The 24,463-nt window shown below is 52.7% G+C and overlaps 1 protein-coding gene across 1 annotated transcript in view; it reads left to right on the top strand.

Moving 5' to 3' along the window:
• Window positions 1-24,463, top strand: part of MAP4 (microtubule associated protein 4) — a 116,362-nt gene that overhangs the window by 49,212 nt on the left and 42,687 nt on the right. The window contains exons 4-12 of the mRNA XM_054389975.1: window positions 5,027-5,158; window positions 7,235-7,345; window positions 7,940-8,068; window positions 8,891-8,965; window positions 9,741-9,881; window positions 10,604-10,819; window positions 11,060-11,425; window positions 12,175-12,318; window positions 13,447-13,617. Coding sequence (XP_054245950.1) covers window positions 5,027-5,158; window positions 7,235-7,345; window positions 7,940-8,068; window positions 8,891-8,965; window positions 9,741-9,881; window positions 10,604-10,819; window positions 11,060-11,425; window positions 12,175-12,318; window positions 13,447-13,617 — 1,485 coding nt within the window. The remainder of the gene's footprint in view (window positions 1-5,026; window positions 5,159-7,234; window positions 7,346-7,939; window positions 8,069-8,890; window positions 8,966-9,740; window positions 9,882-10,603; window positions 10,820-11,059; window positions 11,426-12,174; window positions 12,319-13,446; window positions 13,618-24,463) is intronic.

The following is a 24,463-nucleotide window of genomic DNA, read 5'->3' as shown; positions in this document are numbered from 1 at the left end:
AGCAGGGACATCTGCAACTAGAGCAGGCTGCTCAGAGCCCCAGACAACCTGACCTGCAATGGTTCCAGGGATGGAGCATCTCACACCTCTCTGGCAACCCAGGCCAGGCTCTCACCACCAGCACAACAAAACTCTTCCTTCTCTCCAGTCTGAATCTCCCTCTTTCAGTTCAAGCCATCACCCCATGTCCTGTCACAACAGGCCTTGCTTAGAAGTTTGTCCCCAGCTTTCTGGTCAGCTCCTTGAAACACTGAAAGGTCGCCAGAAAGTCTACCTGGAGCCTTCTATTCTCCAGGCTGAACTGGAGACAACCGTCCCAGCCTGGCCTCACAGCAGAGGGGTTGCAGCCCTCATATAATTTTTGTGCCCCTCCAGTGTTTCCACTGAGAACTGGTTACAGGACATGGCTGCTTCTGCCAACTGGTAAAACGTTTTTGGTCCTATGTGGTGATTCCATCCCAGAAAAGTTGGTGTCCAGTTAAGGTCCTGAGCAGTGCTGTGATCTGGACAAAGGAGCTTTCAGATCAGCTTTGGGAAGGAAGCTCTTAAGCTTCTCTCTCTCTCTCTGTGCCTGGCTGGGTGCTGCCAGGGACATCTCTGGGCTCATTTATTTTGAAGATACTTAACCTCCAGCTAGAGATCTGGTCAGTGACCTACCAAGATTAGCATCTCCTGCAGGGAAAGGGCTTTGTCACAGTAATCCTCTCCGAGGAGTGCTCCTTGCTGGGGGTTCACTCTCTGCTCTCCTGTGTGCTCGTGGTGCTGGGTGGGTGCAGATGGGTTTGATGTCCTGGAGGGCTGAGCACAGCAGGATGCCTGTGCCCCTGCCCTAGGGTGCCAGCAGTGCTGTTCTGGGCAGATCAGCTTCTGGACTGGCTGGTGGGACCCTGCTGACCTTTGCAGAGCAGATGACGAGCACACAAACAAACCAAAGCTGTCAGCAGCCCTGCTGAGCGTCCTGCTCCTGCTCCAGAGCCTGCCGTGGCAGCGGCTCAGGGAGGGAGCTGCTTGCATGGGATCCCAGCTGGTCCTCTCAGAAGCCAGCCTGCTCTGTAAGTACAGCTCCTGCCTTCTGCCCAAGCCCTTGGGAGCTCTCCTCCTGCCTGGAGAACAGGTCTGGTGAGGAGCAGCTGAGGGAACTGGAATTGTTGTTCAGCCTCGAGAAGAGGAGGCTGAGGAGAGATCTTCTGGCTCTCTGCAGCTCCCTGCAAGGAGGCTGGAGTCCTATGGGGGATTGTTCTCTTCCCTAGTATCAGGTGATAGAAGGAGAGGAAATGACCTGAAATTGTGCCAGGGGAGATTTGGGTTGGACGTGAGGAACAATTTCTTTGCTGCAAGAGTGGTCAGGCATTGGAACAAGCTGCCCAGGGAGTCACCATCCCTGGAGGTGTTCAGGAAAGGTGTGGACATGACACCTGGGGACATGGTTTGATGGCCATGGTGGTGTCAGGTTGATGGTTGGAACTGATGATCTTAGAGGGCATTTTGAACCCAAACAATCCTAGTATCAACCCTGGGATAATGTGATTGTCACCTCTCAGAAGCTTTGGTGCTGCCTGCAATGGCTTTGCAGGTCTGTGGGGTCTGTCCCATGGACGTTTCATGTCATCATTTCCTTGTCTGCTGACAAAGATTCAGTTTGGCTCACCCTGTAAAAGTTGGGTCACTCATTTTGGTTTGCTTTTGTTGGTGTTTCAGCATAGATCTCACAGAATCACTGAATGTTAGAGGCTGGAAGGAACCTCTGGAAATCATCCGGTCCAGCTCCATGCCAAAGCAGGGTCATCTAGAGTGGGTCACACAGGAACACATCCAGATGGGTCTTGAAAGCCTCTAGAGATGGAGACTCCACAACATCTCTGGGCAGCCTGCTCCAGGGCTCCATCAGGCTGTGTGTTTTGGGAGGGTCTGCAGAACTGAGGTTGGAGCTGAGAAATCCTCTTTTCCACCTTCCTTCAGACCCTGTTTCTGGGATGATGTTTTTTGGGTTCCACCAAGTGTACTTGAATAAGGAGGAACTGAATATTGGGAGAAAGTGGGGACAACAGATCAGCTGAAAGTGTCTACTTCAGGACAGATGATGCTGAAAACCACTTAGGGGCCATCCAGGGAGGTTTTGCTGACCCTCAGTCATGCAGCAGGCTTTGTCCTGGGCTGGCACAGCAAAGCTGAGCCTGGCAGAGCACACGGCTGCAGGGGGGCAGCCAGCTGCTGCCATCTTAGGAGCTCAGCCAGCACCTGGCCTCCAGCAGCTCGCTGGGCTCCTGCTCCCATCTGTCTTCCTGCTGGGAGGCCTCAGTGGCTCTGGGCTCTTTGCTTCCTGAGTGTCTGCTGTGGAAATGTTGTGTGGAAGGGACAGGAACTTGGGGAGATTGTTTCTGAGGAGGCAACTCACAGCTGCTTTGGAGGCACCTTCCAGCTGCTTTTGGGGACCCTTAGACAACTGCTTTGGAGGCACCTTCCAGCTGCTTTTGGGGACCCTTAGACAACTGGACTTGTCCTAGAACTAGGAGTTTGCAAACAGCAGCAGAGGTTTGCTCAGCTATAGCCAGGGTGCTGGGCCATCTTATCTAGACCAGGCTTTTCCCAGGAGGTGGGATCAGGTGATCCATGAGGTCCCTTCCAACCTGGGATTCTGTGAATCAGCTGTTGGAGGAGCTGGATTTCATCTGATGTCTCCTCTAAACATTTCTCTTTCCACTTCTTTTTTTGCTGCTGCTTGACCTGCTCCAGCCTTTCCAGAGAGGTGTGTGATGGAGAAAGGTTCCCTCTTCTTCAGGGGTGAATTCAACCTGGCTTCTTAAAAAAAAGAAAAAAAACCCAGGGAGGGTCTGCTTCTGGCTGTGACCCTACTTGTGTGTTCTTCTGTCCACAACACCATGTTGCCAACACCTCATGGTGATCTGGTGCTGACAGACTGAGCTAAAATCTATTGCTTGGTCTTGGGGGGATCTGCAGCTGAGCCAGCCTTGGTGGAGTCAGGCCAAAAATCAGCTTTGAGAAAGTTCATGTCAAATGGGTCCCACCAAACCCATGAAGGTTCCAGGCTGGAGGCAGAGTGGCTGGAACCTGGCTGGTGGAAGAGGACCTGGGGGACTGGTTGACAGCTGAAGATGAGCCAGCAGTGTCTTCACGTGGTCCCCAGGGGTTGTTCCTTCACCTCTCCCCTTCCCACCTTCCTACTCATGCACAGGGGGAAGCAGAGCTGTGGTGAAGCCTGGTCTGGGAGCTTCTGTCCCCTCCCTGCTGCAGTCACCCATGTCAAATGCAGTCTCTTAGCAGAGTAATGGCTAAAAGGCACTGGCAGCAAAGCAGCTTCCATGTGCCAAGCCAGCCCTGCTGTAGGATGCTTGGAGCATCTGTGAGCTTGGAGCATGAGAGGCAAAAGTGACTCCACTGATGTTAGATGGAGAATTGATCCAACAGCAGCTCCTCAGGGCTTGCTTTTCATAGAATCATGGAATTGTCCTGGTTGGGAAAGACCTTCAAAATCATGGAGTGCAATCATTCTCTCAGTCTACCAAGTCTGGGGCTAACCCATGTCCCTCAGCACCACATCTCTGCCTCTTTGAAACAAGTTCAGGGATGGTCTGGAGATGGTGCAGGGGTATGAGCTGGAGACTCCTGAGGCCAGTGTGTGCAGGCAGATCCCAGGTCCTGCTGTTACCTGGAACCTGGTGACACCATCACTGCCTCCATCTCCATGTAGGGAGAGGACCCCTCGGCCTGTCCTCTCTGCAGGTGACTGCCTGCAGGGAGGCAAAGCTCATGAATTCTGCTGCCTTGCTGGGGATTAGCTGGGAAGCCCCAGCCAAGGTGTGCTCTGGTGATGACTCCAACTGTCACCTGCCACTGACCTTGCAAAGGTTGGGACCCCAGGGACACCGATGGCACTGAGCTCCAGGCTGTAATTAAGGCATGAGAGATTTCTGCACTGCTCTGAGGAGGTGACACAGCTGTGACTTCAAGGAGTTCCCTCCTGTTCTCCTAAGAACTGCACCTGATGAAGCTGCTGCAAGCACTGAGTGGGCTGCTGGGGTCTCCTTGTGTGGTGGGACACAAGCCCAAACCCCACAACAGCCAGCTTGCATCTGGCTTCTCATCAGCCACTTGGGTAGCAGAGATATGACAGCTGCTCCTTGAATCTCTTCCACCTTGCTGGGGATTGCCAGTGCCAATGGGATGGAGTTCAGCCAGGCCAAGGGCTGGGTCTTATCTGTGGGTCCCACCAAACCCATGAACGCTCCAGGCTGGGGGCACAGTGGCTGAAAACTGCCCAGTGGGAAAGGACCTGAGGGAGTTGGTGACAGTGCCTGGAGGTGAGCCAGCATCTGCCCAGGTGGCCAAGAAGGCCACCAGCATCCTGGCTTGGATCAGCAATGGTGCAGCCAGCAGGATCAGGGATGTGATTGTCCCCCTGCACTGGGCACTGCTGAGGCCACACCTTAAATCCTGGGGTCAGTTTTGGGTCCCTTACTCCAAGAAGGACACTGAGAGGCTGGAGCAGGTCCAGAGAAGGGCAAACAAAACTGGTGAAAGGTCTGGAGAACAGGGCTGGTGAGGAGCAGCTGAGGGACCTGGGGTTGTTGAGCCTGGAGAAAAGGAGGCTGAGGGGAGACCTTCTGGCTCTCTGCAGCTCCCTGAAAGGAGGTTGGAGCCAGGTGGTCTCTTCTCCCAAGGAACAAGTGACAGGATGAGAGGAGATGGCCTCACGTTGCCCCAGGGGAGGTTTAGGTTGGAAATGAGAAACAGTTTCTGCCCCTTGAGGGTTGCCCAGGCTGTGCCATGGTAGAGTCATCATCCCTGGTGAAATTTCAAAGCTGTGGAGATGTGGTGCTGAGAGTTATGGTTTGGTGGTGACCTGGCAGTGCTGGGCTCGTGGTTGGATTCCATGTTAATTCCATGTTAACCATTCCATGGTTCCCTGTCTCTCTGTTACCTGTTTGCCTCTGATCTGACAGGAATTTCTTTTAATCGTTATAACTTCACGTTTCACTTCTGACCATGTCCTTTTCTTCTCTTTCAGTGTTCCCAGGAGAAATCATGGATGAGAAGCTGTCTTACAAAGAGTTCCTCGACCGCCACGACTCCTGGACGATGGATGACAGGGACCTGTGCTTCGAGTCCCAGCCTGTCTTCAAACCCATGGAGATGGCTGGTATGGCTGTGCCCAGAGCTCTGCCATCAGCTCTGCTCTCCCTTGTGTGACATGACAGAGTCATCCCTCTGGCCCCCAGGCTGGCTTTGTCCTGCTGCCTGCTTCTCATGCCTCAGATCTCTAGGATGTGTTACTCTGCCTCCCTACCATGTGTAAGATGCTGACACCAGAGCTCATGGAGTGCATCCAGCCCTGATGTGCCCTGAAGCTCTGTCTGGTGCTTCAGAAAGGAGCAAGGCTGGAGTGTGAGAGCTCAGAGAGCCTGGTGGGCAGCTCTGCCCCTGGCTCAGCTCACCTGGTGACAGCCACAGATTAGCTGCTCTTGAGTAGAATCAGAGAAGCACAGAATGGTTTGGGCTGGAAAAGACCTTTAAGCTCACAGAGTCCAACCATGAACCCAGCACTACCAGGTCACCACCAAACCATGGCCCTCAGCACCAGACCTCTGCAGGTCTGAAACACTTCCAGGGATGGGGATTCAACCTCCCTGGGCAGCCTATTCTAGGCTTTGAGAACCCTTTCAGTGAGGAATTTTCTTCCAATGTCCAACCTAAACCTCCCCTGGGGCAACACGAGGCCATCTCCTCCTGTCCTGTCACTTGTTCCTTGGGAGAAGGGACCAACCCCCACCTGGCTCCAACCTCCTTTCAGGGAGAGCCAGAAAGTCTCTCCTCAGCCTCCTTTTCTCCAGACTAAACAACCCCAGGTCCCTCAGCTGCTCCTCCCCAGCCCTGTTCTCCAGACCCATCCCCAGCTTTGTTGCCCTTCTCTGGCCACACCTCAGCCCCTCGATGTCCTTCTTGGAGTGAGGACCCCAAACTGAGCCCAAGATTTAAGGTGTGGCCTCACCAGTGCCCTCTCCAGGGGGACAATCCCTGCTCCACAGTACTGCCAGCAGCTCTGTGCCTCAGTGCAAACCACCCCAAAACTGTTGCCAGCTCAAACTCAGCTTCTCCAGCTCTCCAAAGCTCCAGGTCCAGCTGTCACGTAGCTACCCCTGCAATGCAGGTTGGTGAGCTCCAGAGGCAGGCTGGGGAGCTGCTGACTCTCCTGAAAATTAGATGAACCTTGTGTAAGCTGTCTCTGCAGAGGAACACCCTTCCACCCAACCTCTTCCACCCCATTTTCTCTCTGAGAAAGCTTTTGAGAACTGATCTGCTGGCTCCTGGCAGTGTTTGTGCTGCCCAGGTTGTGGCAGGCAATAAACCTGGGGGAGCTGCTGTCTGAAAGAGGAGAAGACTCTTTGGTTAAAGCATTTCTGAGCACCAGAGAGCTGCTGGGTGATGATGTTCTTGCAGTCTGAATCTCACCATCTCTGGGAGGTTCTGTGTTGTTACAAGGGTAGGAAATGGTTCAAGGGACAACTGGAAGGAAGGAGCCACTGATTTCTAAAACAGTTGTTGAGGGTTTCCCTCCCATTGCTTTCTGAGGTTGGTGGAGTTCTTCTCAACAGCCAGATGACAACCTTGGTGATTATGAGGAATTTCCATACTCAGACCATCACCTGATCTTTTGGCCTGACTGATGTGACTCTGTGGGTAATCTACTGGATGAAATCACTTTTCTTGGAATCCTGGAGTGGTTAGGGTTGAAGGGACCTTCAAAGCTCATCCAGTGTGACTCCTCTGCAAGTCACCAGGAACATCTGCAACTAGAGCAGGTTGCTCAGAGTCCCAAAACAACCTGACCTGCAATGGTTCAAACCATCAGCCCTTGTCCTACCACAACAGGCTCCAGTTAGGAAGCCCTCTGAGCAATCTTGGGCATGAATTCTGAAGGTGTTTGTCCCTAGTAAATAATCTGGGAAGTAGCTTTCCCTTGGCAGTCTGATGGAGATGTCAAGTGTAGCTTCATGGAATCATGGCTTTGTTTGGGTTAGAAAAGCCCTCTAAGATCATTGAGTCCAACTTCAACTCAACACCACCACGGCCACTAAACCATGTCCCCAGGTGCCATGGCCACACAGCTCTTGAACACCTCCAGGCATAGTGACTCCATCTTGGTTTTTAAGCAACCTTACTCTGCACCCTGTCCTCCACACGTGGTGACACTGACCTTGTTCTTGTCTCCTTCCAGACCCCTTCAGCATGCACAGAGGGGAGAATCTGCCTGATTTATCATTTCCTACTGACATGAAGAGCATGCCCATGTTCACAGACCATGTTGATGCTTCCAGAGATGCCCACGGTGAGTTCCTCCTTGGCAGGTAGATGTGGTGCTGAGGGACATGGTTTAGCTGCAGACTGGGTAGCATTGGGTGGATGGTAGGACTCAATGATCTTAAAGGGCTTTCCCAGCCTCAATGATTCTGTTTCTATTACACAGAGGTGGGTCCAGAGGCAGCCACAATAGGGGTCAGAGGCCTGGAGCACCTCTCCTATGAAGAAAGGCTGAGAGAGTTAGGGTTGTTCAGCCTGGAGAAGGTACCAGTAAGACCTTCTGGTGGCCTTTCAGAGAGTTAGGGTTGTTCAGCCTGGAGAAGGTACCAGTAAGACCTTCTGGTGGCCTTTCAGTGCTTCCAGGGACTGAGCAGAAAGCTGTGGACAGACTTTTGATCAGGGCCTGTTGTGACAGGACAAGGGGTGATGGCTGGAACTGAAAGAGGGAGATTCAGACTGGAGAGAAGGGAGAAATGTTTGACAGTGGGGATGGTTGGCCAGAGAGGTGTGAGATGCCCCATGCCTGGAACCATTGCAGGTCAGGTTGGTTGTGCTCTGGTTGCAGATGTCCCTAGTGACTGTAGGGCAGATGTGGTTAACAAATGGCTTTGTATTTCCCTAGCACCACATGAACCTATGGTAGTACCTGAACAACCTTTCCTGGGGCCTCTCTATTCTCCTGCAGAGGGTTTAGACCCTGCAGCCTTCGTTGGCCTGGATTCAACTGCAGAATTTCTGCAGGACAGAGCAGGTAAGAAGGGGAGGTTCTGCTGTCAGTGTTTGAGGAGGTGCAGGCAGAAAAGCTGGATTTGCTGCCCCTCAGGAATACCTGAATCCCAGCCTGGTGGGGTTGGAGGGACCTCTGGAGATCACCCAGTCCAACCCCCTGGTAAAGCAGGGCACCCACAGCAGCTTGCCCAGGATCACCATGGCCAGGGGGGGTTGGAATCTCTCCAGAGAAGGAGACTCCACAACCTCTCTGGGCAGCCTGCTCCAGTGCTCCACCACCCTCACACCAAACAAGGTTCTCCTCCTGTTAATATGGAACCTCCTGGGTTCCAGCTGATGCCTGCTGTCCCTTGTCCTGTCACAGGGCATCACTGGCAAGAGCTGGCCCCCATCCTTCTGCCCTCAACCTTTTAGCTCTTGCTGAGCACTGAGATCAGTCTTGGTGGGGGAGTTGATGCATTAAATGAGTCAATATTAGGAAGTATCCCATCAGCAATGACAGGTTTTGGTTCAGTGTGAATGTTCTGAAGATATTAGGAGGTCACAGGATGGTTGAGGTTAGAAGGAGACCTCTGGACATCATCTTGTCCAACCCCCCTGCTCAAACAGGACTACCTAGAGCCAGCTGCTCAGAAGAACTGAGGAAAGAAGCTGCTCTGTTGGGTGCTGGGGTCAGTGGTGGTTAGAGCTCTCCACTGGCGATAATCACAGAAGGACCTGATGTTCTGGTACCATTCTTGATGGGAGCTGAGAAGTTACCTGAGAAAAAACTCAGAAAAGAGCAGAGTCAGCTGAAAAACTCAACAGTGTCAGCAGCAGGACTAAACGTGTTTGTCCTCCATAGTGCCTGAAGAACATTGGATGGGAGCTCAGCATGACATGAGGGGACCAGATGCCTCTTTCTTTGTTGAGCCACCAGGTAAAAACTGTTTTGGCTTAATCTGCAGGAGCTGTCTATGGAGGGTTTGTGAACAGCAGATGCAGAGCTTCTCTCCTCCTCTGCCTTTTCAAGGCACACCAGGCTGTGATGGAGTGAAGTGGGACCTGACCAAGAAAAACACCATTTCTGGTGCTCAGATCAGTTGAGAGCAGAAATGTGTCTTCTGGAGAGATGCTCTTTAAGGCATTTCTGGGTTTAGTGCTGCAGGGGGTGGTTACAGACTGTGTTTCTGATCTTCCATCAGGAGACACCAGTGCCATGGCCTTCTGGACACACGTGGTACAGTAGGTCTGAAGGCAGGTCCTGTCCATGGGTGTTGAGGTGCTGGGTTAGCAGATGTGTGCAAAAAAAGACCTCCAGCAACAAGCTGTGTGGGTTCCAGACTGTGTCAACATTCTCTGAATCCTCACTGTGGTGAAGGTAGCTTAACTCCCAGAAGAAGGAGTCCTAGGTAGAAAGTGTTGCTGGAGCTGGTGGCTCTGCCTGGGGCTCAGGGTGGAGCTGGGCTGTTCCTCAGCTGTCCCACAGCAGCTCTTTCTCTCAAGATTCCACTCTGGTTGACAATTGGAAACTGACAATAAAACCCAGTTCTGTTTGGGTGTGATCTGACTGGGATGATGAAGTGGTAGAGCTGGCTCACTGGGGCTGCTGCTGCAGGCAGCACCTTGAGAGGATGATTAAGGTCCTTGGCCACTGCAGGAGACAAAGCTGAGACCTTTCTGAGTGCTAACCAGTCTTGGTGTTGTACCCTCAGTGCCCCCAACAGTGACTGAAGCAACCAAGCCAAGTTTCCCAGAAAGCCCTGCAGCAGTGGCTCCTGCTTTTGTCCCTCCAGCAGTGACAGTGTCCCCGCGAGAGCCTGCAGCTGCTGATGGACCAGAAGGTGCAGCATCAGGTAAAGTTTCTCCAGCCTAAAAATGGGGCTGGGTTCAGGCCCTTGATGAGTAAGCTCCAATGGTGGATGAACAGGGAATGGTCTTTTCTGGAGAAAAAACAGCAAAGTACTCATAGAATCCCAGCCTGGTGGGGTTGGAAGGAACCTCTGGAGATCATCCAGTCCAGCCCCCTGCTAAAGCAGGGCACCCAAAGCAGCTTGCCCAGGATCACAATGGCCAGGGGGGTTTGGAAGCTCTCCAGAAAAGGAGACTCCACAACCTCTCTGGGCAGCCTGTTCCAGGGCTCCAGCACCCTCACACCAAACAAGTTTCTCCTCATCTTCAGGTGGAACCTTCTGGCTTCCAGTTTGTGCCACTTGCCCCTTGTCCTGTCACTGGGCACCACCATGAAGAGTCTGGCTCCATCCTCTTTGCCCCTCACCCTTTATCTCTTGCTGACCATTGATCAGACCCCCTCTCAGGCTGATCTTCTCCAGGCTCAGCAGCCCCAGGGCTCTCAGCCTTTCCTCCTCACAGAGATGCTGCAGGCCCCTCAGCAGCTTCCCAGCCTCCCCTGGACTCTCTCCAGTAGTTCCCTGTCTCTCTTGAACTTGGGAGCCCAGACCTGGATCTTGGAGATCTTTTCCATCCTTTGTGATTCCATGATAACCACTCCCCTGCCAGCTGTCTCCCTTCTGTGGCTTTGGTTGACCTCTCTGATCTGTTTGTGTGGCAGATGCAGCCTGTGTCCCTGACTTGGATGCTGTGTCCATCTCTGCAGACAAAGCTGGGCCCACCCTTGCAGGGCACACCAAGCCTTCTCCATCTCTGGATCCTGGATCTGCACCTGCAGCAGGCACCAACCCTTTTCAGGCAGCAGATGTTGGGTTTGCTCCTCCATCAGAAGCCAAGTCTCCTCGTGCTGTCCACACTGCACCCTCCCCAGTGGCAGATACTGGTTTCACCCCAGCAGCAGATGCTGCATCTCATTATGCTACAGATTTGGGGGTTGCCCTAGCAGAAGATGGAGGGTTTGCCCCAGCAGCAGATGTGGGATCCTACCATGCTATGGATTTGGGATTTGCCCCAGCAGCAGATGTGGGATCTCACCACAGTATGGACTTGGAATTTGCCCCAGCAGCAGATATGGAATCTCACCATGGTATGGATTTGGGGTTTGCGCCAGCAGAAGATGCAGGGTTTGCCCCAGCAGCAGATGTGGGACCTCACCACGCTGTGGATTTGGGATTTGCCCCAGCAGCAGATGTGGGATCTCACCATGGAATGGATTTGGAGTTTGCCCCAGCAGCAGATACTGAATCTCACCATGCTGTGTATTCTGAGTTGGCCTCTGCAGCAGAAGTCAACCATCATCATGCTCTAGATTCTGGGTTTCCTCCTGTAGCAGAAGCCAAGCCTCTTCCTGCCATGGATTCTGGGTTTGCCCCTGCAGAAGCCAAGTCTCCCTCTGCAGCTGACACCAGGGTGGCTGCATCTGAAGAGCTGATGACTTCTGAGTCTTCTCTTGAGCAAAAGAAGTCACCCTTGGACAAGTCTCCTGCAGGTGAGTATGGAGGATGGAAGGCTTTGCTCAGACTTGGTAGATGTGGCACATGGTGTGAGAAGGCCACTGTAGGGTGGTGTAGCACTAGCAGCAGCACTCCTGGAAGCACCTAGTGATGGCTACAAAGATGGACAGTTGGCACGAAACTGGCAAAGAAAGAGCCTGGCTTTGTACTAGTCAAGATTAGAGGATCACAAAATTGTTTGGGTTGGAAGAGACCTTTACAGTCATGGAGTCCAACCCCAGCACTGCCAGGTCACCACCAAACCATGGCCCTCAGCACCACATCTCCACAGCTTTGAAACCTTTCCAGGGCTGGGGACTCCACTGCCCTGAGCAGCCTTTTTCTCCTCATGTTCAGGTGGAACCTCCTGGGCTCCAGTCTGTAGCCAGAAGCTGGAGTGAGATCTTTTCTTTCTTACCTTCGAATGCTCTTCAGTTTAATGAAGTAATTGGTTCCAAAAGAAAAGTTTGATCCAAAACTCCTCCTGGAGTGGAGGAGGTGAGCAACAGAGGTGGTGGGTGAAGGAAGCAGGAAAGGGCAGACAGTGCTGGAGGGACAGGCTTTAGCAGAACACTTAGGCTTTCAGGAGGGAAGAGCTGGTAGGTGACCCTCAAAAGCTGATTCCCACTGTTTGGAATGTGAGGAAAACCTTTTGTCTGCTGTGGAAGGTTGGGGAAGTGCTTTTGATCTTATCTGATCTCAAATAACAATAATACTAATTTTATTCTTTACATTCCATTTGCAGAGTCAGTTGCAAACGTGGAACAAGAACACAAAGTCCCAGAGGCATGTCTTGATCTGTTAGAGAAAGCTAAAGACAGCAAACCACCTCCCAGCCACCCTGAGGAACATCTTCCAGAGCAGCCCAACCATCTCTCAGAATCAGCAGGTGAGAAATGCAAACCACAGAGTCCAACTGGAGCCAGCAGCTTGCTGTCAGCTGGCTCTGCCCCACCACACAAAGTTCTTCTTCACAGACAATTCTCCTGGCCTAAGCAAGGGCAGATTTAGACTGGAGATTAGGTATAAATTCTTCAGTGTGAGGGTGATGAGACACTGGAACAGGTTGCCCAGGGAGGATGGGGATGCCCCCTCTCTGGAGGTGTTCAAGACCAGGTTGGATGAAGCTCTGAGCAATCTGGTGTAGTGGGAGGTGTCTCTGCCTATGGCAGGGGGTTGGAACTAGATGATCTTGAAGGTCCCTTCCAACCCAAAGTGTTCTATGAACCGATGAAAGGTTTGATTTCAAGAAGGTGATGAGGGTGTGCTGCCCTGGAGGCTGTTAGACATGGGCCATGCTCTTAACTCTTGAAATGACCATCACAGAACCTGTCCTTGTCTTCCTTACCCATGGCTGTAGTACCAGTGTCTGTCATAGTTTTTATCTCTGTTTAAAATGTAGATAAACTTAGTTGCATGAAGAATCATGGAATCATTGAGGTTGGAAAAGATCTCCAAGGTCATTGAGTCCAACTCTTCCAAACCCCCTGCCATGAGCAGGGACACCTCCCACTAGACCAGGTTGCTCAAGGCCCCATCCAGCCTGGCTTGGAACACTGCCAGGCTTGGAGCCTCCACAACTTCTCTGTGCAACCTGTTCCAGAGCCTCATGACACTCATGGGGAAGAATTTCTTCCTAAAGTCTCATCTCAATCCACCTTCTTCCAGTTTGAAGCTATCACCCCCCTCACCCTGTCACTCCATGTCTTTGTACATAGTCTCTCCTCAGCCCTCCTGTAGCCCCCTTCAGGTACTGGAAGGCTGCTCTAAGGTCTTCTCCAGGCTGAATAGCCCCAACTCTCAGCCTGTCCCTATAGGTGAGGTGCCCCAGCCCTCTGATCATCTTCGTGGCCTCCTCAGGACCCTCTCTAACAGGTCCACAGGTAGCAGATTGCTGCTTCCTACAAGCTTCATCCCTGCTACAGATAAAATGGAGCCTAAACCCTTCCCAAAGGCTCACTTCTGAGCTACAGTTTCCTGGTTTCCCAAGAAATGAAGCATTCTGTTCCCATTTCAGCTCCAGCAGAAGCAAAAGAAGTTGCTGCACCAGAAAACAAAGCCACCCCTGCAGAAAAACCTTCTCCTGCTGTGGATGTCCCTGCTACAGAGCCACAGAAGGAGGAGGCTGGACACAACCACATCCAACACACAGAGCCTCAGCAGGAGAAAAGCCTGCAGGAGCCCACAGGTAGAACATAATCACCAGTTTCCTCTGGGGATGGAAATGTCCTCTGTAAGCTGTTGTCCTGTTCCTCCTGGCTGTGTTGCCACTTGAGGAAGCTGAAATCTCTCCTGCTTTGCATTCACTGGGGGGCTCTGCTCCTGCTATGCCCCTAACCCCTGTCCTTCAGTGCTCCTCTTTCTTCCTCTCCATCTTCACTGCTCTAAAAGGCCCAACATGGCTGTTCCCAGGACTTTGTCACTGGGACTGCCTTATATTTTCTGCTCTAGAACTTCATTCTCACCTCCTTTTCGCTTCTTAGCTTTTTATTTTTGGTGTTAAAAAGGACCATTAGTTCTCACTGCAGTATTCCTGGTGAGGAACCTCATTCTCAATGGAGTGTTGGCGTTCCCAAAAGGAAACGTCACCCTTTCCCTGCTCCACTAACCCAGCCTCTCCCAGGAGCTGTTCTTGCTGCTGACACCTCTGACTGGGGGGCTGATGGTGGGCCAGGGCTGACAAAAGTCTGGTGGTCTCCTCATATGGGTGAGTTGGAGCTAAGGAAACCTGGTGCTGCTGGTGATGGGGCACAGCAAACCACTCCTGCTGCAGAGGTTCTGCCCCTGTGGTGCTGGGGAAGCCTGGGCTCCTCTGCTCCCCCTTCCCTGCTCCTTCTCCCTTCCCTAAGCTTCATCTTTCCACTGAAAACTTCTGTTCCCACATTTTGGAAGGATGCCAGCTGGAGATATAAAAAGAGATGGATCTGTTCTCTTCTCTGGCTGAGATAAAACGGATCCTTTATGCATTTTTAAACCCTGGTGGCATGTCCTCACAGGAACTGGTGCTTTGTGGTGGGCTGAGAGCGTGTCCCAGGCAGGAATTAGGGAATTTTAAACGGCTTTGATGTCTTTATCAGTGGGGTTTGTGTGTCAGGGTCTATCCCAGCCCTGCTGAGGCAGCTGTAGAGTTGGTGTTGTGGCAGTGCTGGTAAATCCTGCCTGTGTGAGTGGTGTGGAGAGCTTCAGATGGCTATGATCTGTAGATAGTTTGTTTGTGTTCTTACCAAGCCCAGAGTCTCCTCGATGTTTGAGCAGCCTTCCTGTATTCCAGGTCTCCCCACTGCACAAATAAAGCAACCTAACAAACCGAGTGCCCGCGGGCTTGGTAGAGCAGATCCTGCCCCACTGCCTGTTGCACATGGCCCAGAGGAACCTCCAGTAGGTCTCCCCCAGCAGAAGAGTGCTGAGCCCACAGCAGAGGCCTCTGCTGCAGTGGAGCTGGGACGTGTGGCCGGAGCCCCCCCTCACAGTCGGGTTCCACACACAAAGCAGCCGCCCGGCGCGGAGAGCTGCAGAGACCTGCCAAGGGACAGCTGGGCTCTGGAAGGTTCTCTGGCCATTGTGAAGAAGAAGAAGAAGAAACCAAAACAAAAGAGAAACCAGCTGCCAAGAACGATGGAGTTCTGGGATGGAAATGCAACAGGCTCAAGAGCTTCCAGAGCTTCTCCCTGTCCCCCGGCACAGGTCGAGGCTGGCAGAGAGCAGGCAGCTCCCTCAGGAAGCAGAGCTTGGGAGATGCCAAAGGATGCTAAAAAAACAACTGGAAGTCAGACCCTGGAGGAGCAAAAGGGCACCTCAGTGCCAGCACCAGCAGAGCAGCCCCCAGCACTCAGTGTGTGCTTAGAGTCCATGCTGGGTGCTAGAAATGGGGACATGCTGAGAACAGAAGAAAGGAGAGGGGGCAGTTTGATGTTGCAGTCAAAAGGCAAAGGAGAAGAGGTTCCCCTGGAGCAGGTAGGCAAGAACAAGGTGGGAGAATCTGTGACAGCAGAAGGGCCAACCAAGGCCATGGGGAGAGAGTTTCTTGATCAGGAGAAGCTGGAGCATAAGAAGCCAGAATGTACTGACCTGACAGCATCAGCTCCAGAGGTGATCAACCTAAGCAGAGGAGAAACTCCTCTGCAGACCAGACCGCCCAACTTGCTCCTTTCTGGCGGAGGTAAGGAGGCCAAACACACATCTCCCAGTGACACTGTCCACCCTGAGCTTCAGACTTCCAGTGGTTCACTGGAGGCAGCAGCAAAGAAAAGAGAGAGCCATGGGAAAAGCAAAGGGGCTGAGAAAGAATCCTTTAAACAGCCCAGGGAACTTCCTAAGGAGCCAAAGGCAGCTGAGGAACCAAAACCAGTGTCCTCTGATAGGTGCCTGGCTGCGGACTGTGGTACTTCAGAGGGAGCACTGAAGACCCCAGGAGATGCTCCTGAAGTACCTTGCACACCATTGGCTTTAGCAAAACCCAAGGAGATCCCTGCTGTGCAGAAGGGAAAGGCTGAGGGGTTCCCAGAACAGCCACTTCATCTGCCAGCCAAAGGTCCCACCTCTGCAGGGGCAGGGGACAGGGGAGCAGGAGCAGATTCTTCTGAGAAAGCTCCAGGGTCAGCATCTCCTGCCTTGGAGCAGCAGCCTGGGAAAGATCCCAACCTTGCACAAGGCATGGACAGACCTAAAAAGAAGCATGGGGAAGGGAAAGTCAAGAAGATCAAAAGCTTCCCTGAGCAGATGGAAGGTTTCAGCAAGCTGAGTGATGGGGAGAGGGCAGAGGAAGCTGTCAGAGACACAACTTCTCCTGCCAGGGGCCGAAATTCTGCCCATCCTTACCCTGCAGACAAGCCAAAAAAGAGGGGTAGTGATGGGAGAAGTAAAAAAGGTGACAGAAGTTTTTTCCAGCAGCCTTTTCTGGAGGATAAAATGGACCCAGGTAGTTTTGCTGAGATGGATAAAGCCCAGGGAGTCGGTACTAAAGGCAGGGAGAGGAGCTGTGTCACTGCCCAGTGCTCTCAGGAGAATGCCTCAGAGGGAGCCAACAGCCAAAGGCCCAGTGGAGGGGTAACAGGGGAGCTCAAGGAAAACTTTGGGAGAAGGGAAGTAGCTGGTGTGCATGCTTCAGCCCAACCCTTCCTGCTGGAGAGCAGGAGAGGAGGGGAAAAGCATCTTGCTGTGGCTGACAGCAGTAGCCAGAAAGAGGTGGTTTGGGTTGCTCAGGGCAAAGAGGCTGGAATGACCCCAGCAGGTGAATCAGTTGTGGGGAAACCTGAAGTGACCCTGGTGGCAGAGAAACCTAGGAAGAGGTGCAGTGATGGGCAAAGGAAGAAGCCTGAAAATTGCCCTTTGGGGCAGGGAGCTGGCCTGGGTGCTGGGGTGGGAGCAAGCAGGCTTCCCAGCAGTGAGAAGGTGGCTGGGAGCACAAGAGAAATGGCCTTTGATGTAGATGAGAGGTCTGGTTTTGGGAGGGAGCTCTGGCTGGAGAGTCAGAGAGGTGTCACTAAAGAGGTGCTAGAAGAGCCTGAAGTACAGGGGGACACCAGAAGAAGTTTCTCTAATCAAGTAAATCTTTCAGGTGATAAAATAAAGACATCAGAGACAGAAATAGTCAGCACTAAAGAACCTTGGTCCAAGGGTAAGGAGCTAGACAGACTTGAACCTCTCCCAGAGCGTGGGGCAGACACAGCCATGGCCTATGAGCCCACCATGGCCCATGATCCCACCAGGGACAAGCCTAAGAAAAAAAGTAGGGATGTGAAAAGGAAAAAGGCAGAAAATAGTCCTGAGCAGGATCCAGGTGCCACCCCTGCAGCAGGGGAAGAGGTGGGAAGGAGTAAAGCTCAGCCTCTTGGTAAAGGCAAAGAGCCTCACTGCAGCACTTCAGCGAGGCCACTGGGTGACCTGGCTGCTGCCACTGAAGGTCAAGCCCCTGCTTTGCCTCTGGAACCACAGAAGTCACAGACAGGCAGCAAAGAGAAATGCAGAAGGTTGGAGGTGAGCTTGCCACAGCCACTTCTGGAGCAGAAAGCAGGTGCAGAGGTGTTTTCTCCTCCTGATGTGGAGATAACAAATAAATCTGAAGCAGAAAGTCCTTCTCCTTGCAGCAGCAGGGATGGCCTTGCTGCCCCAGAGCAGCCAGCAGGTGACACTTTGGCCACAGTTCCTGAGAGATCTAAAAAGAGAAGTGATGATGGAAGCAGTAAAAAGGCTGCAAACCCCTCTGAGCAGCCTGGGTTTCAGGAGCCAAACCCAAAGAGGAGCGAGGTGCAGCCCCCCAGAGGGGTTAGGGGGGACCATGGAGGGGCAGAGATGGATGTGGTGGATGAAAACAGAAATATGAAGAACTTTCCCCTTGGCTCTCAAATGCTTTGGAACAATAAAGGAAGTGCCTTTGAGTCCTTTGCTCAGGCTGCAGGAACTGGCCCTGCTAACATGGGCTTCCCAAAGCAGACAGATGAGGGTGCAAGAAGTGAGGACCTTTCTCATCCTCCTCCCCCTCCAGCAACAGAGAAAAGCTGCACAGAGCCCAGATCTGGGGCTGAGAAGGATAAACAGACACAGAAACCTTGTGAGCAGCCAGTCAGCCTGGGACACAGAGAGCCTGGAGAAGAGGATTCCAGGAAAGATGGACAAACAAAAAAAGCTGCTTCCCAGGCTGGCAGTGAGGCAGCTGAACCACTTCCTTTAGATCATGCAGTGAAAGAGGACACTGCATCAAAAAAGGGTGAAGGTCACCTCTGGCCAGTGGCAAAGGTGGGTGAGAAAGAAATGAGAACTGATGATGAAAAGCAAAACACTGACAAAGCTTCCCCAGACCTTCCTCAGAAGGGGGCAGATCCCCAAACCAAAGCAGCTCCTGTAAGTGCCAAAGGCACAGAGGAACTAGAAGGCACTATCCCTCCTGGAGAGGACACTGGGGGCGACTCCCCAGGGGGTGCAGCCACACCAGGGCGTGGAGCAGGAGCAGTCCTGCCGCAGGTTGTGGTGGAGCATGGGGCTGGAGAGGCTCAGCTGGATGGAGGCAAGAAGAGTTTGGACAATGAAGTGACCTCAGCAGAGGCTGCTGGTGTAAACCTGACAGCTGCCCAAAGTCCTCCAGATCCCACCAAAGGTGGTGCTCAGCCTGCAGAAGAGGGTGCTGCTCATGCTGGGGGAGCTCACCTGAAGCATGGCCCAAAAACTGAAGTAGATCAACCTCAAGCCACAGCTAAAGACAAAGAAGAGGAAAGTGAACCAAAAGCTGTGAAGGAGGCAAAGAAAGAGCGAATCAAAGCAGCAGCACCACTGAAGGGCTACATGAGACCCACCATGGCAAGAGGGGTGCCAGCTCTGCCAGCCAGCTCTGCTGCAGCCAGAGAGAAACCAAAGCAGCTGAGAGTCCCCGGCGTGAGCCGGCAGAGGCAAGAGCAAGGTGTGTGTGTGTGTGTGGTGTGGGCTGGCAGCAGTAACCCAGGCAGCTTGTGCCTGCTTGGTGGCACGTTGGCATGACCATGGTTGTTAATCCTGGGTGGCAGAGGTGAGTGGAGCATGGCAGGGGGTGTTCTGGCTCTGGGTTCTGCTTGCCTGTCTCACAGCCCTAATCGCCGGCGTGGAAGGACTGACAGCTTGGTCTGAGTTGCAGAGCTCTGGGTTGTTTCCATGAATATTGGTGAACATCTCAGGAAGCTCTCACTTTCGGGTGGTGTTACCTCAGCTGCTTGGCACCCCAGTCACCTTCAGGGTGAATCACCCTGGTCACTGCCCAGCACCATGTGCTGCTGGGCAGGGAACCCAGAAACATGGTGTAGGAAATGTTCTCATGTTGCAGGGTCTGGGTTTAATCCCACCTCATCCTAACTGCAACCACCTCCTTCTCCTCCTGCAGCTGGTTGGTGACTTTATCTCCAGCTTCTTTGAGCTGCTGCATCCCCCAGGTGCTCTTCCTTCTTGAATAACAGAAGGAATTGGACCAGGTTGCCCAGGCAGGTTGTAGATGCCCCTTCCTTGGAGGTGTTCAAGGCCTGGTTGGATGAGTCCTTGAGCAACCTGGGCTAGTAGAGGGTGTCCTTGCCCATGGCAGAGGGCTGGAACTAGATGATCTTTAAGGTCCCTTCCAACCCAAACCACTCCATGATTCTATGATAATTTTGGCAGAGCAGAGTTGTACAAACAGTAGCAGGACTGGTGGAGATTTCATTCTCAGTCCCTCTGAGGGACTCTGGATGGACTGGTAAGCATTGGGACTGTTTGTCCTGGCTGTGGTCCAGGGAGCAAATTCCCTCTGCTCACAGGACATAAGATGGAATTCATTTCACAGCACTGAATGAAGTTCACTGGAACCTTAAAATGGAGAACATGGTACAGACACAGGAGAAGTAACCAATAGTCCTCTACTTCTGCTCATTCCAAACCTTCCTCAGCCAGAACTGGCACCTCTGTGAATTCCACTCTGCAGAGTTCATAGATTCATGACGTGGTTTGGGTTGGAAGGGACCTTAAAGATCATCCAGTTCCAACCCCCCTGCCATGGGCAGGGACACCTCCCACTAGCCCAGGTTGCTCAGGGCCTCATCCAAACTGGCTTTGAACACCTCCCTGGGCAGCCTGTTCCAGTATCTCACCACCCTCACTGTCCAGAATTTCTTCCTCATCTCCAGTCTCAATCTCCCCTCTTCCAGCTCAAAGCCATTGCCCCTCGTTCTGTTACTACCAGCCCTTGTCAAAAGTGTCTCCTCAGCTTGCTTGTAGCCCCCTTCAGCTACTGGAAGGTTGCTCTAAGGTGCTGGGGAAGTTTCTCCCTGCCCTGAGGTGCTCTTTGGGGTTTTTTTGCCTTGTCATCAGGCATGGAAGTTTGTTCCTGCTGCCAGTTTGCATGATGCAGCCACTAACTCCGCCAGCGCCCGGCTCCGGCGCGCTTAACACGCTGCTCAGGTTCTGGGAGGGCTTTTGTAATTTTAATGAGTGTTGCATAACCTGAAGTGGTTCTATTTTAGTGAAAGTGGTGTTCTCTGCATGAACTTGTGCCTGCAGAAGTGATGTTCTTTGGTGCATGATGCCACAAAGGAAAGGGGAAAGCTGAAGGCAGCATCTTGGTGACAAACCCAATGTTTCTTTCAAGCCTGGCCATTGTCAGCGTGGATCTTCCTTTCCCTTTGCTCACTGTTGGGTTCATGGGAGCAGGATTTTAGTGGCAGATCCATGCTGGGGAAAGAAAAAAAAAAAAAAGAGAAGCTCTTGCTGAAGGTTTTGCCCAGGTAAAGTGTTTGGAGTTGAAGGAGTCTTGGTTCAGAGCAGGAGTTCACCCTGTGAGTACTTTGGTTCATGCTCTGCATCTCTGACTTGGCCAGACCAAAGTTTACACAGGACTCGTGTTCAATTGCTTTCATCCTTCCAGCACTTCAGAGCCTCAAGGCTTGTGGTTTTTTGAGAGATTCTCTAAATCTCAGAATCCTCAAATCCCAGCATGGTGGGGTTGGAAGGGACCTCTGGAGGTCATCCAGGCCAACCCCCTCTTGCCAAAGCAGGGGTACCCACAGCAGTTTGCCCAGGATCACAATGGCCAGGTGAGTTTGGAATCTCTCCAAAGAAGGAGATTCCACAACCTCTCTGGGCAGCCTGCTCCAGGGCTCCAGCACCCTCACACAAAAAAAAACAAGTTTCTCCTTCTGTTCAGATGGAATCTCCTGGGTTGATGATAGGAAGTTTTCAGTCAACCAGTGCTGAGCCTTTTGACTCAGATTCACTGCCAGCATCCCTGGCATCAGTGAGCTGTGAACCCTGAGTGAATCCCTGGGTTGGCACCACTGGTGTGGAAGGGCCTCAGGCTGGGTGTGAGGGTGGAACAGTGAATTCCTGCAGCACCTGGGCACCAGCTAACACCAGAAATCACTGGAGGGGAAGGTGTTGAGGGTCAGGGCTATGAACATGAATGTGCTTCCGTACTGGGCAGAGAACAGCTGCAAGGATCCAGGAGGTCAGAGTCACAGACTGGTGAAGTGACCTTCACAGCTCATCCAGTGTGACCCCCTGCAGTCAGCAGGGACATCTGCAACTACAGCAGGTTGCTCAGAGCCCCAAACAACCTGACCTGCAATGGTTCCAGGCATGGGGCATCTCCCACCTCTCTGGGCAACCTGGAACAGGGTCTCACCACCCTCAGCATCAAAAATCTCTCCCTTCTCTCCAGTCTGAATCTCCCTCTGAGTTCAAACTCATCATTCCTTGTCATGTCCCAACAGACCCTGATCAAAAGTCTGTCCCCAGTTTTCTGATCAACCCCTTGAAACACTGAAAGGCCACCAGAAGCTCTCCCTGAAGCTTTCTCTTTGCCTAGCTCAATAACCCCAACTCTCAGCCTGGCCTCACAGCAGAAGGGTTCCAGCCCCTGGTCACCTTCATGGCCATGGTGATTCATTATCACAGCCCAGATATTCACTGATCTGCTGGGGCCATGGGCTCTTCATGCCTGTCCATGCTCCTGTTGCAGTGACAATTCACCACTCAAAGGTTTCCTATTTTCTCCTGCCACCAGAACATGGCTCACCCCATGCCACACCTCCCATCCACCCATGTCAACCATTTGTCTTTCCCTGAGAGACATCAATCATCTACCACCATCAGAACCACTCCTGGAGATATTTTGGAGGATCTTCCACCAACTTTTAGCAGCTACAGTCTCCATAGTCAGGCTGCCCAGCATCTTCTGGGATCCTAGGATGGCTTTCCTGGCTGCATCAGCTTCTCTTTGTGCTGCTAGAATTGGTGTGAGCTCTGTCATCAGCTCCCTTGGGAGCCATGGCAACCAGGATGCTGCAGGGTTCTCTCAGTGGCAGTCACAGATTCACAGAATGGTGGGGGGTGGAAGGGACATCTGGAGATCATCCAGTCCACTCCCCCTGCTAAAGCAGGGAGACCCACAGCAGCTTTCCCAGGATCACAATGGCCAGGGGGGTTTGGAATCTCTCCAGAGAAGGATGCTCCACAACCTCCCTGGGCAGCCTGGGACAGGGCTCCAGCACCCTCACAACAACTGATTTCCTTCTCCTGCTTCTTGCTGGAACCTGCTGGGTTGATGATGGGAGGTGTTCAGTCATCCAGTGCTGAGCCATTTGGCTGAGATTCACTGCCAGCATCCCTCTTCCCTTCACTCCTCAGGCTGTATTTCAACATTGAAACTCCCAAATTACTTTTTTCCCCAAAGTGTCCTTACATTCTCTTTTTGCAAAGGAAATTCACCTCTTTTAGTGTGTTGGGCTCCATGTCTTTTCCTACTCTTTGATTTGCCCAAGCTCTTCAGGAAGGGGCTGGTTCATGTGGAGTGATGCTCCAGGAGTTGATGCCCTGGGCTTTCTGCTGGCAGAGTCAAGCCCTTATTGTGCTACCACATTGTGGTCTAGACAGTTGTGTCTCTCCACTCTTGGTCCCTTCTCCCAGGGATCAGGTGACAGGACAAGAGGAAATGGCCTCAAGGTGCCCCAGGGGAGGTTCAGGTTGGACATGAGGAACAACTTCTGCCCCTTCAGGGTTGTCCAAGCCTGACCCAGGCTGCCCAAAGCAGTGGTGGAGTGTCCCCATCCTAGAGGAGTTTCAAAGCTGTGGAGATGTGCTGAGGGCCATGGTTAGGTGGTGCCCTGGCAGTGCTGGGCTCATGGTTGGACTCCATGATCTGAAAAGTCTCTTCCGATCCAAACACTTCTGTGATCCCATTCGGTTGAGCAGCACAAAGTGTGTGTGAGCCAATCTGAGTCAGTGTGTGGTGTGAGGGCAGGCTCTGTAGCAGAGCTTGTCCTTGATGGTCTTGGTCACTCTGCTCAGCCACAGTTGTTGGTCATAAGAGTTATTTAGAGGCCAGGCTAGCTGCTGGTGCTGGCCACCAGCTGCTCATCATCCTGGAAAGTGATGTTGCCTTAGAGACGGGTGCCAAGGACTGCATGGAGTGATTGGGTCAGATTAGGGGGGAAAAGAACCCTAGCAGAGGCATTAGGAGGGATCAGAGATGGCTTGGGGAGGCAGCAAAAATAGAAACACGAGGCTGATTCATCTGCTGAGGCTGGGAGCCTGCAGATTGGGCACTGCCTGGTGACGTGGCCATGTAGTGATCTTGTTCTGCTGGCACCCTCACTGCCCCAGCCCAGGGCCACGCTGCACCCGGTGAAGCCCCGCGCAGGGGACAGGGGGGGCTTTGCAGGTGCTGCAGCAGGTAGGGAAGTTTGGGTTGTGTTCAGAGCTGCAGCATGGGCGTCAAAATACAGGCAAGCAGCTCAGAAGAACCACTGCTTGTGGATCACGGTGGTGCTGAGGCTTCTGCCTGTGCTCAGCCTCCCTGATGGGCTGGTGCCAGCTGGTCCTGGAAAAGGCAGGATGTAGGATGGGGAGAGGACAGGAACAGGCAGAAGAGACCCTTCCTGCTGGTGAAGCAGGCTGCTGTCTCACCACTGTAGGTCGTGAGAACCTCCAGGCAGAATCTCCACACCCAGGAACTGGACCAAGGTCTGGCTTTGGAAGAGCTTGTAACTGTTTGAGGCCTTCAGTACTCACACCTTGGGTACTGGGGCCAGTGTTGCCCCCCCCTTAGAAGAATGGAATCTTGCTCAGAGCTGAACTCAGGGTAGAAGCAGTGGATGGGCTTCCTTTCAGGCCTCTAACTTACCCTTCTGACCCGACCTCTCTCAGCACCAGCCCTTTCTCACTCAAGTTGTTTTCCCAATTTGCCCAACTCCTGCTTGCTGGACACCCTCCCACCCTTTCCTGCTTCCCTTTCTTGACTTGTTCCTCTTCTAATTCTTAAAAAAAAATTATGGGAGCCTACAGGAAGACTGCAGAGGGACTTTTCCTAAGGCTGTCTAGCAACAGAACAAGGGGGAGCAGTTTGAAGCTGAGGGAGAGCAGGGTTAGACTGGATCTAAGGAAGAAGTTCTTCAGTACAAGGGTGCTGATACTCTGGAATTGGTTGCCCAGAGTGGCTGTGGATGCCTCCTCCCTGGAGGTGTTGAAGGCCAGGTTGAGCAACCAAGTCTAGCTGAGGGGTGTCCCTGCCCCTGGCAGGGGTTTGGAGTAGATGATCTCTGAGGTCC

This window comes from Indicator indicator, chromosome 20, assembly GCF_027791375.1.
Source record: "Indicator indicator isolate 239-I01 chromosome 20, UM_Iind_1.1, whole genome shotgun sequence".
NCBI classification, from domain to species: Eukaryota; Metazoa; Chordata; class Aves; order Piciformes; family Indicatoridae; genus Indicator; species Indicator indicator.
The sequence above is the reverse complement of the archived record's forward strand: the minus strand, read 5'-3'. Positions and strand labels throughout refer to the sequence as shown.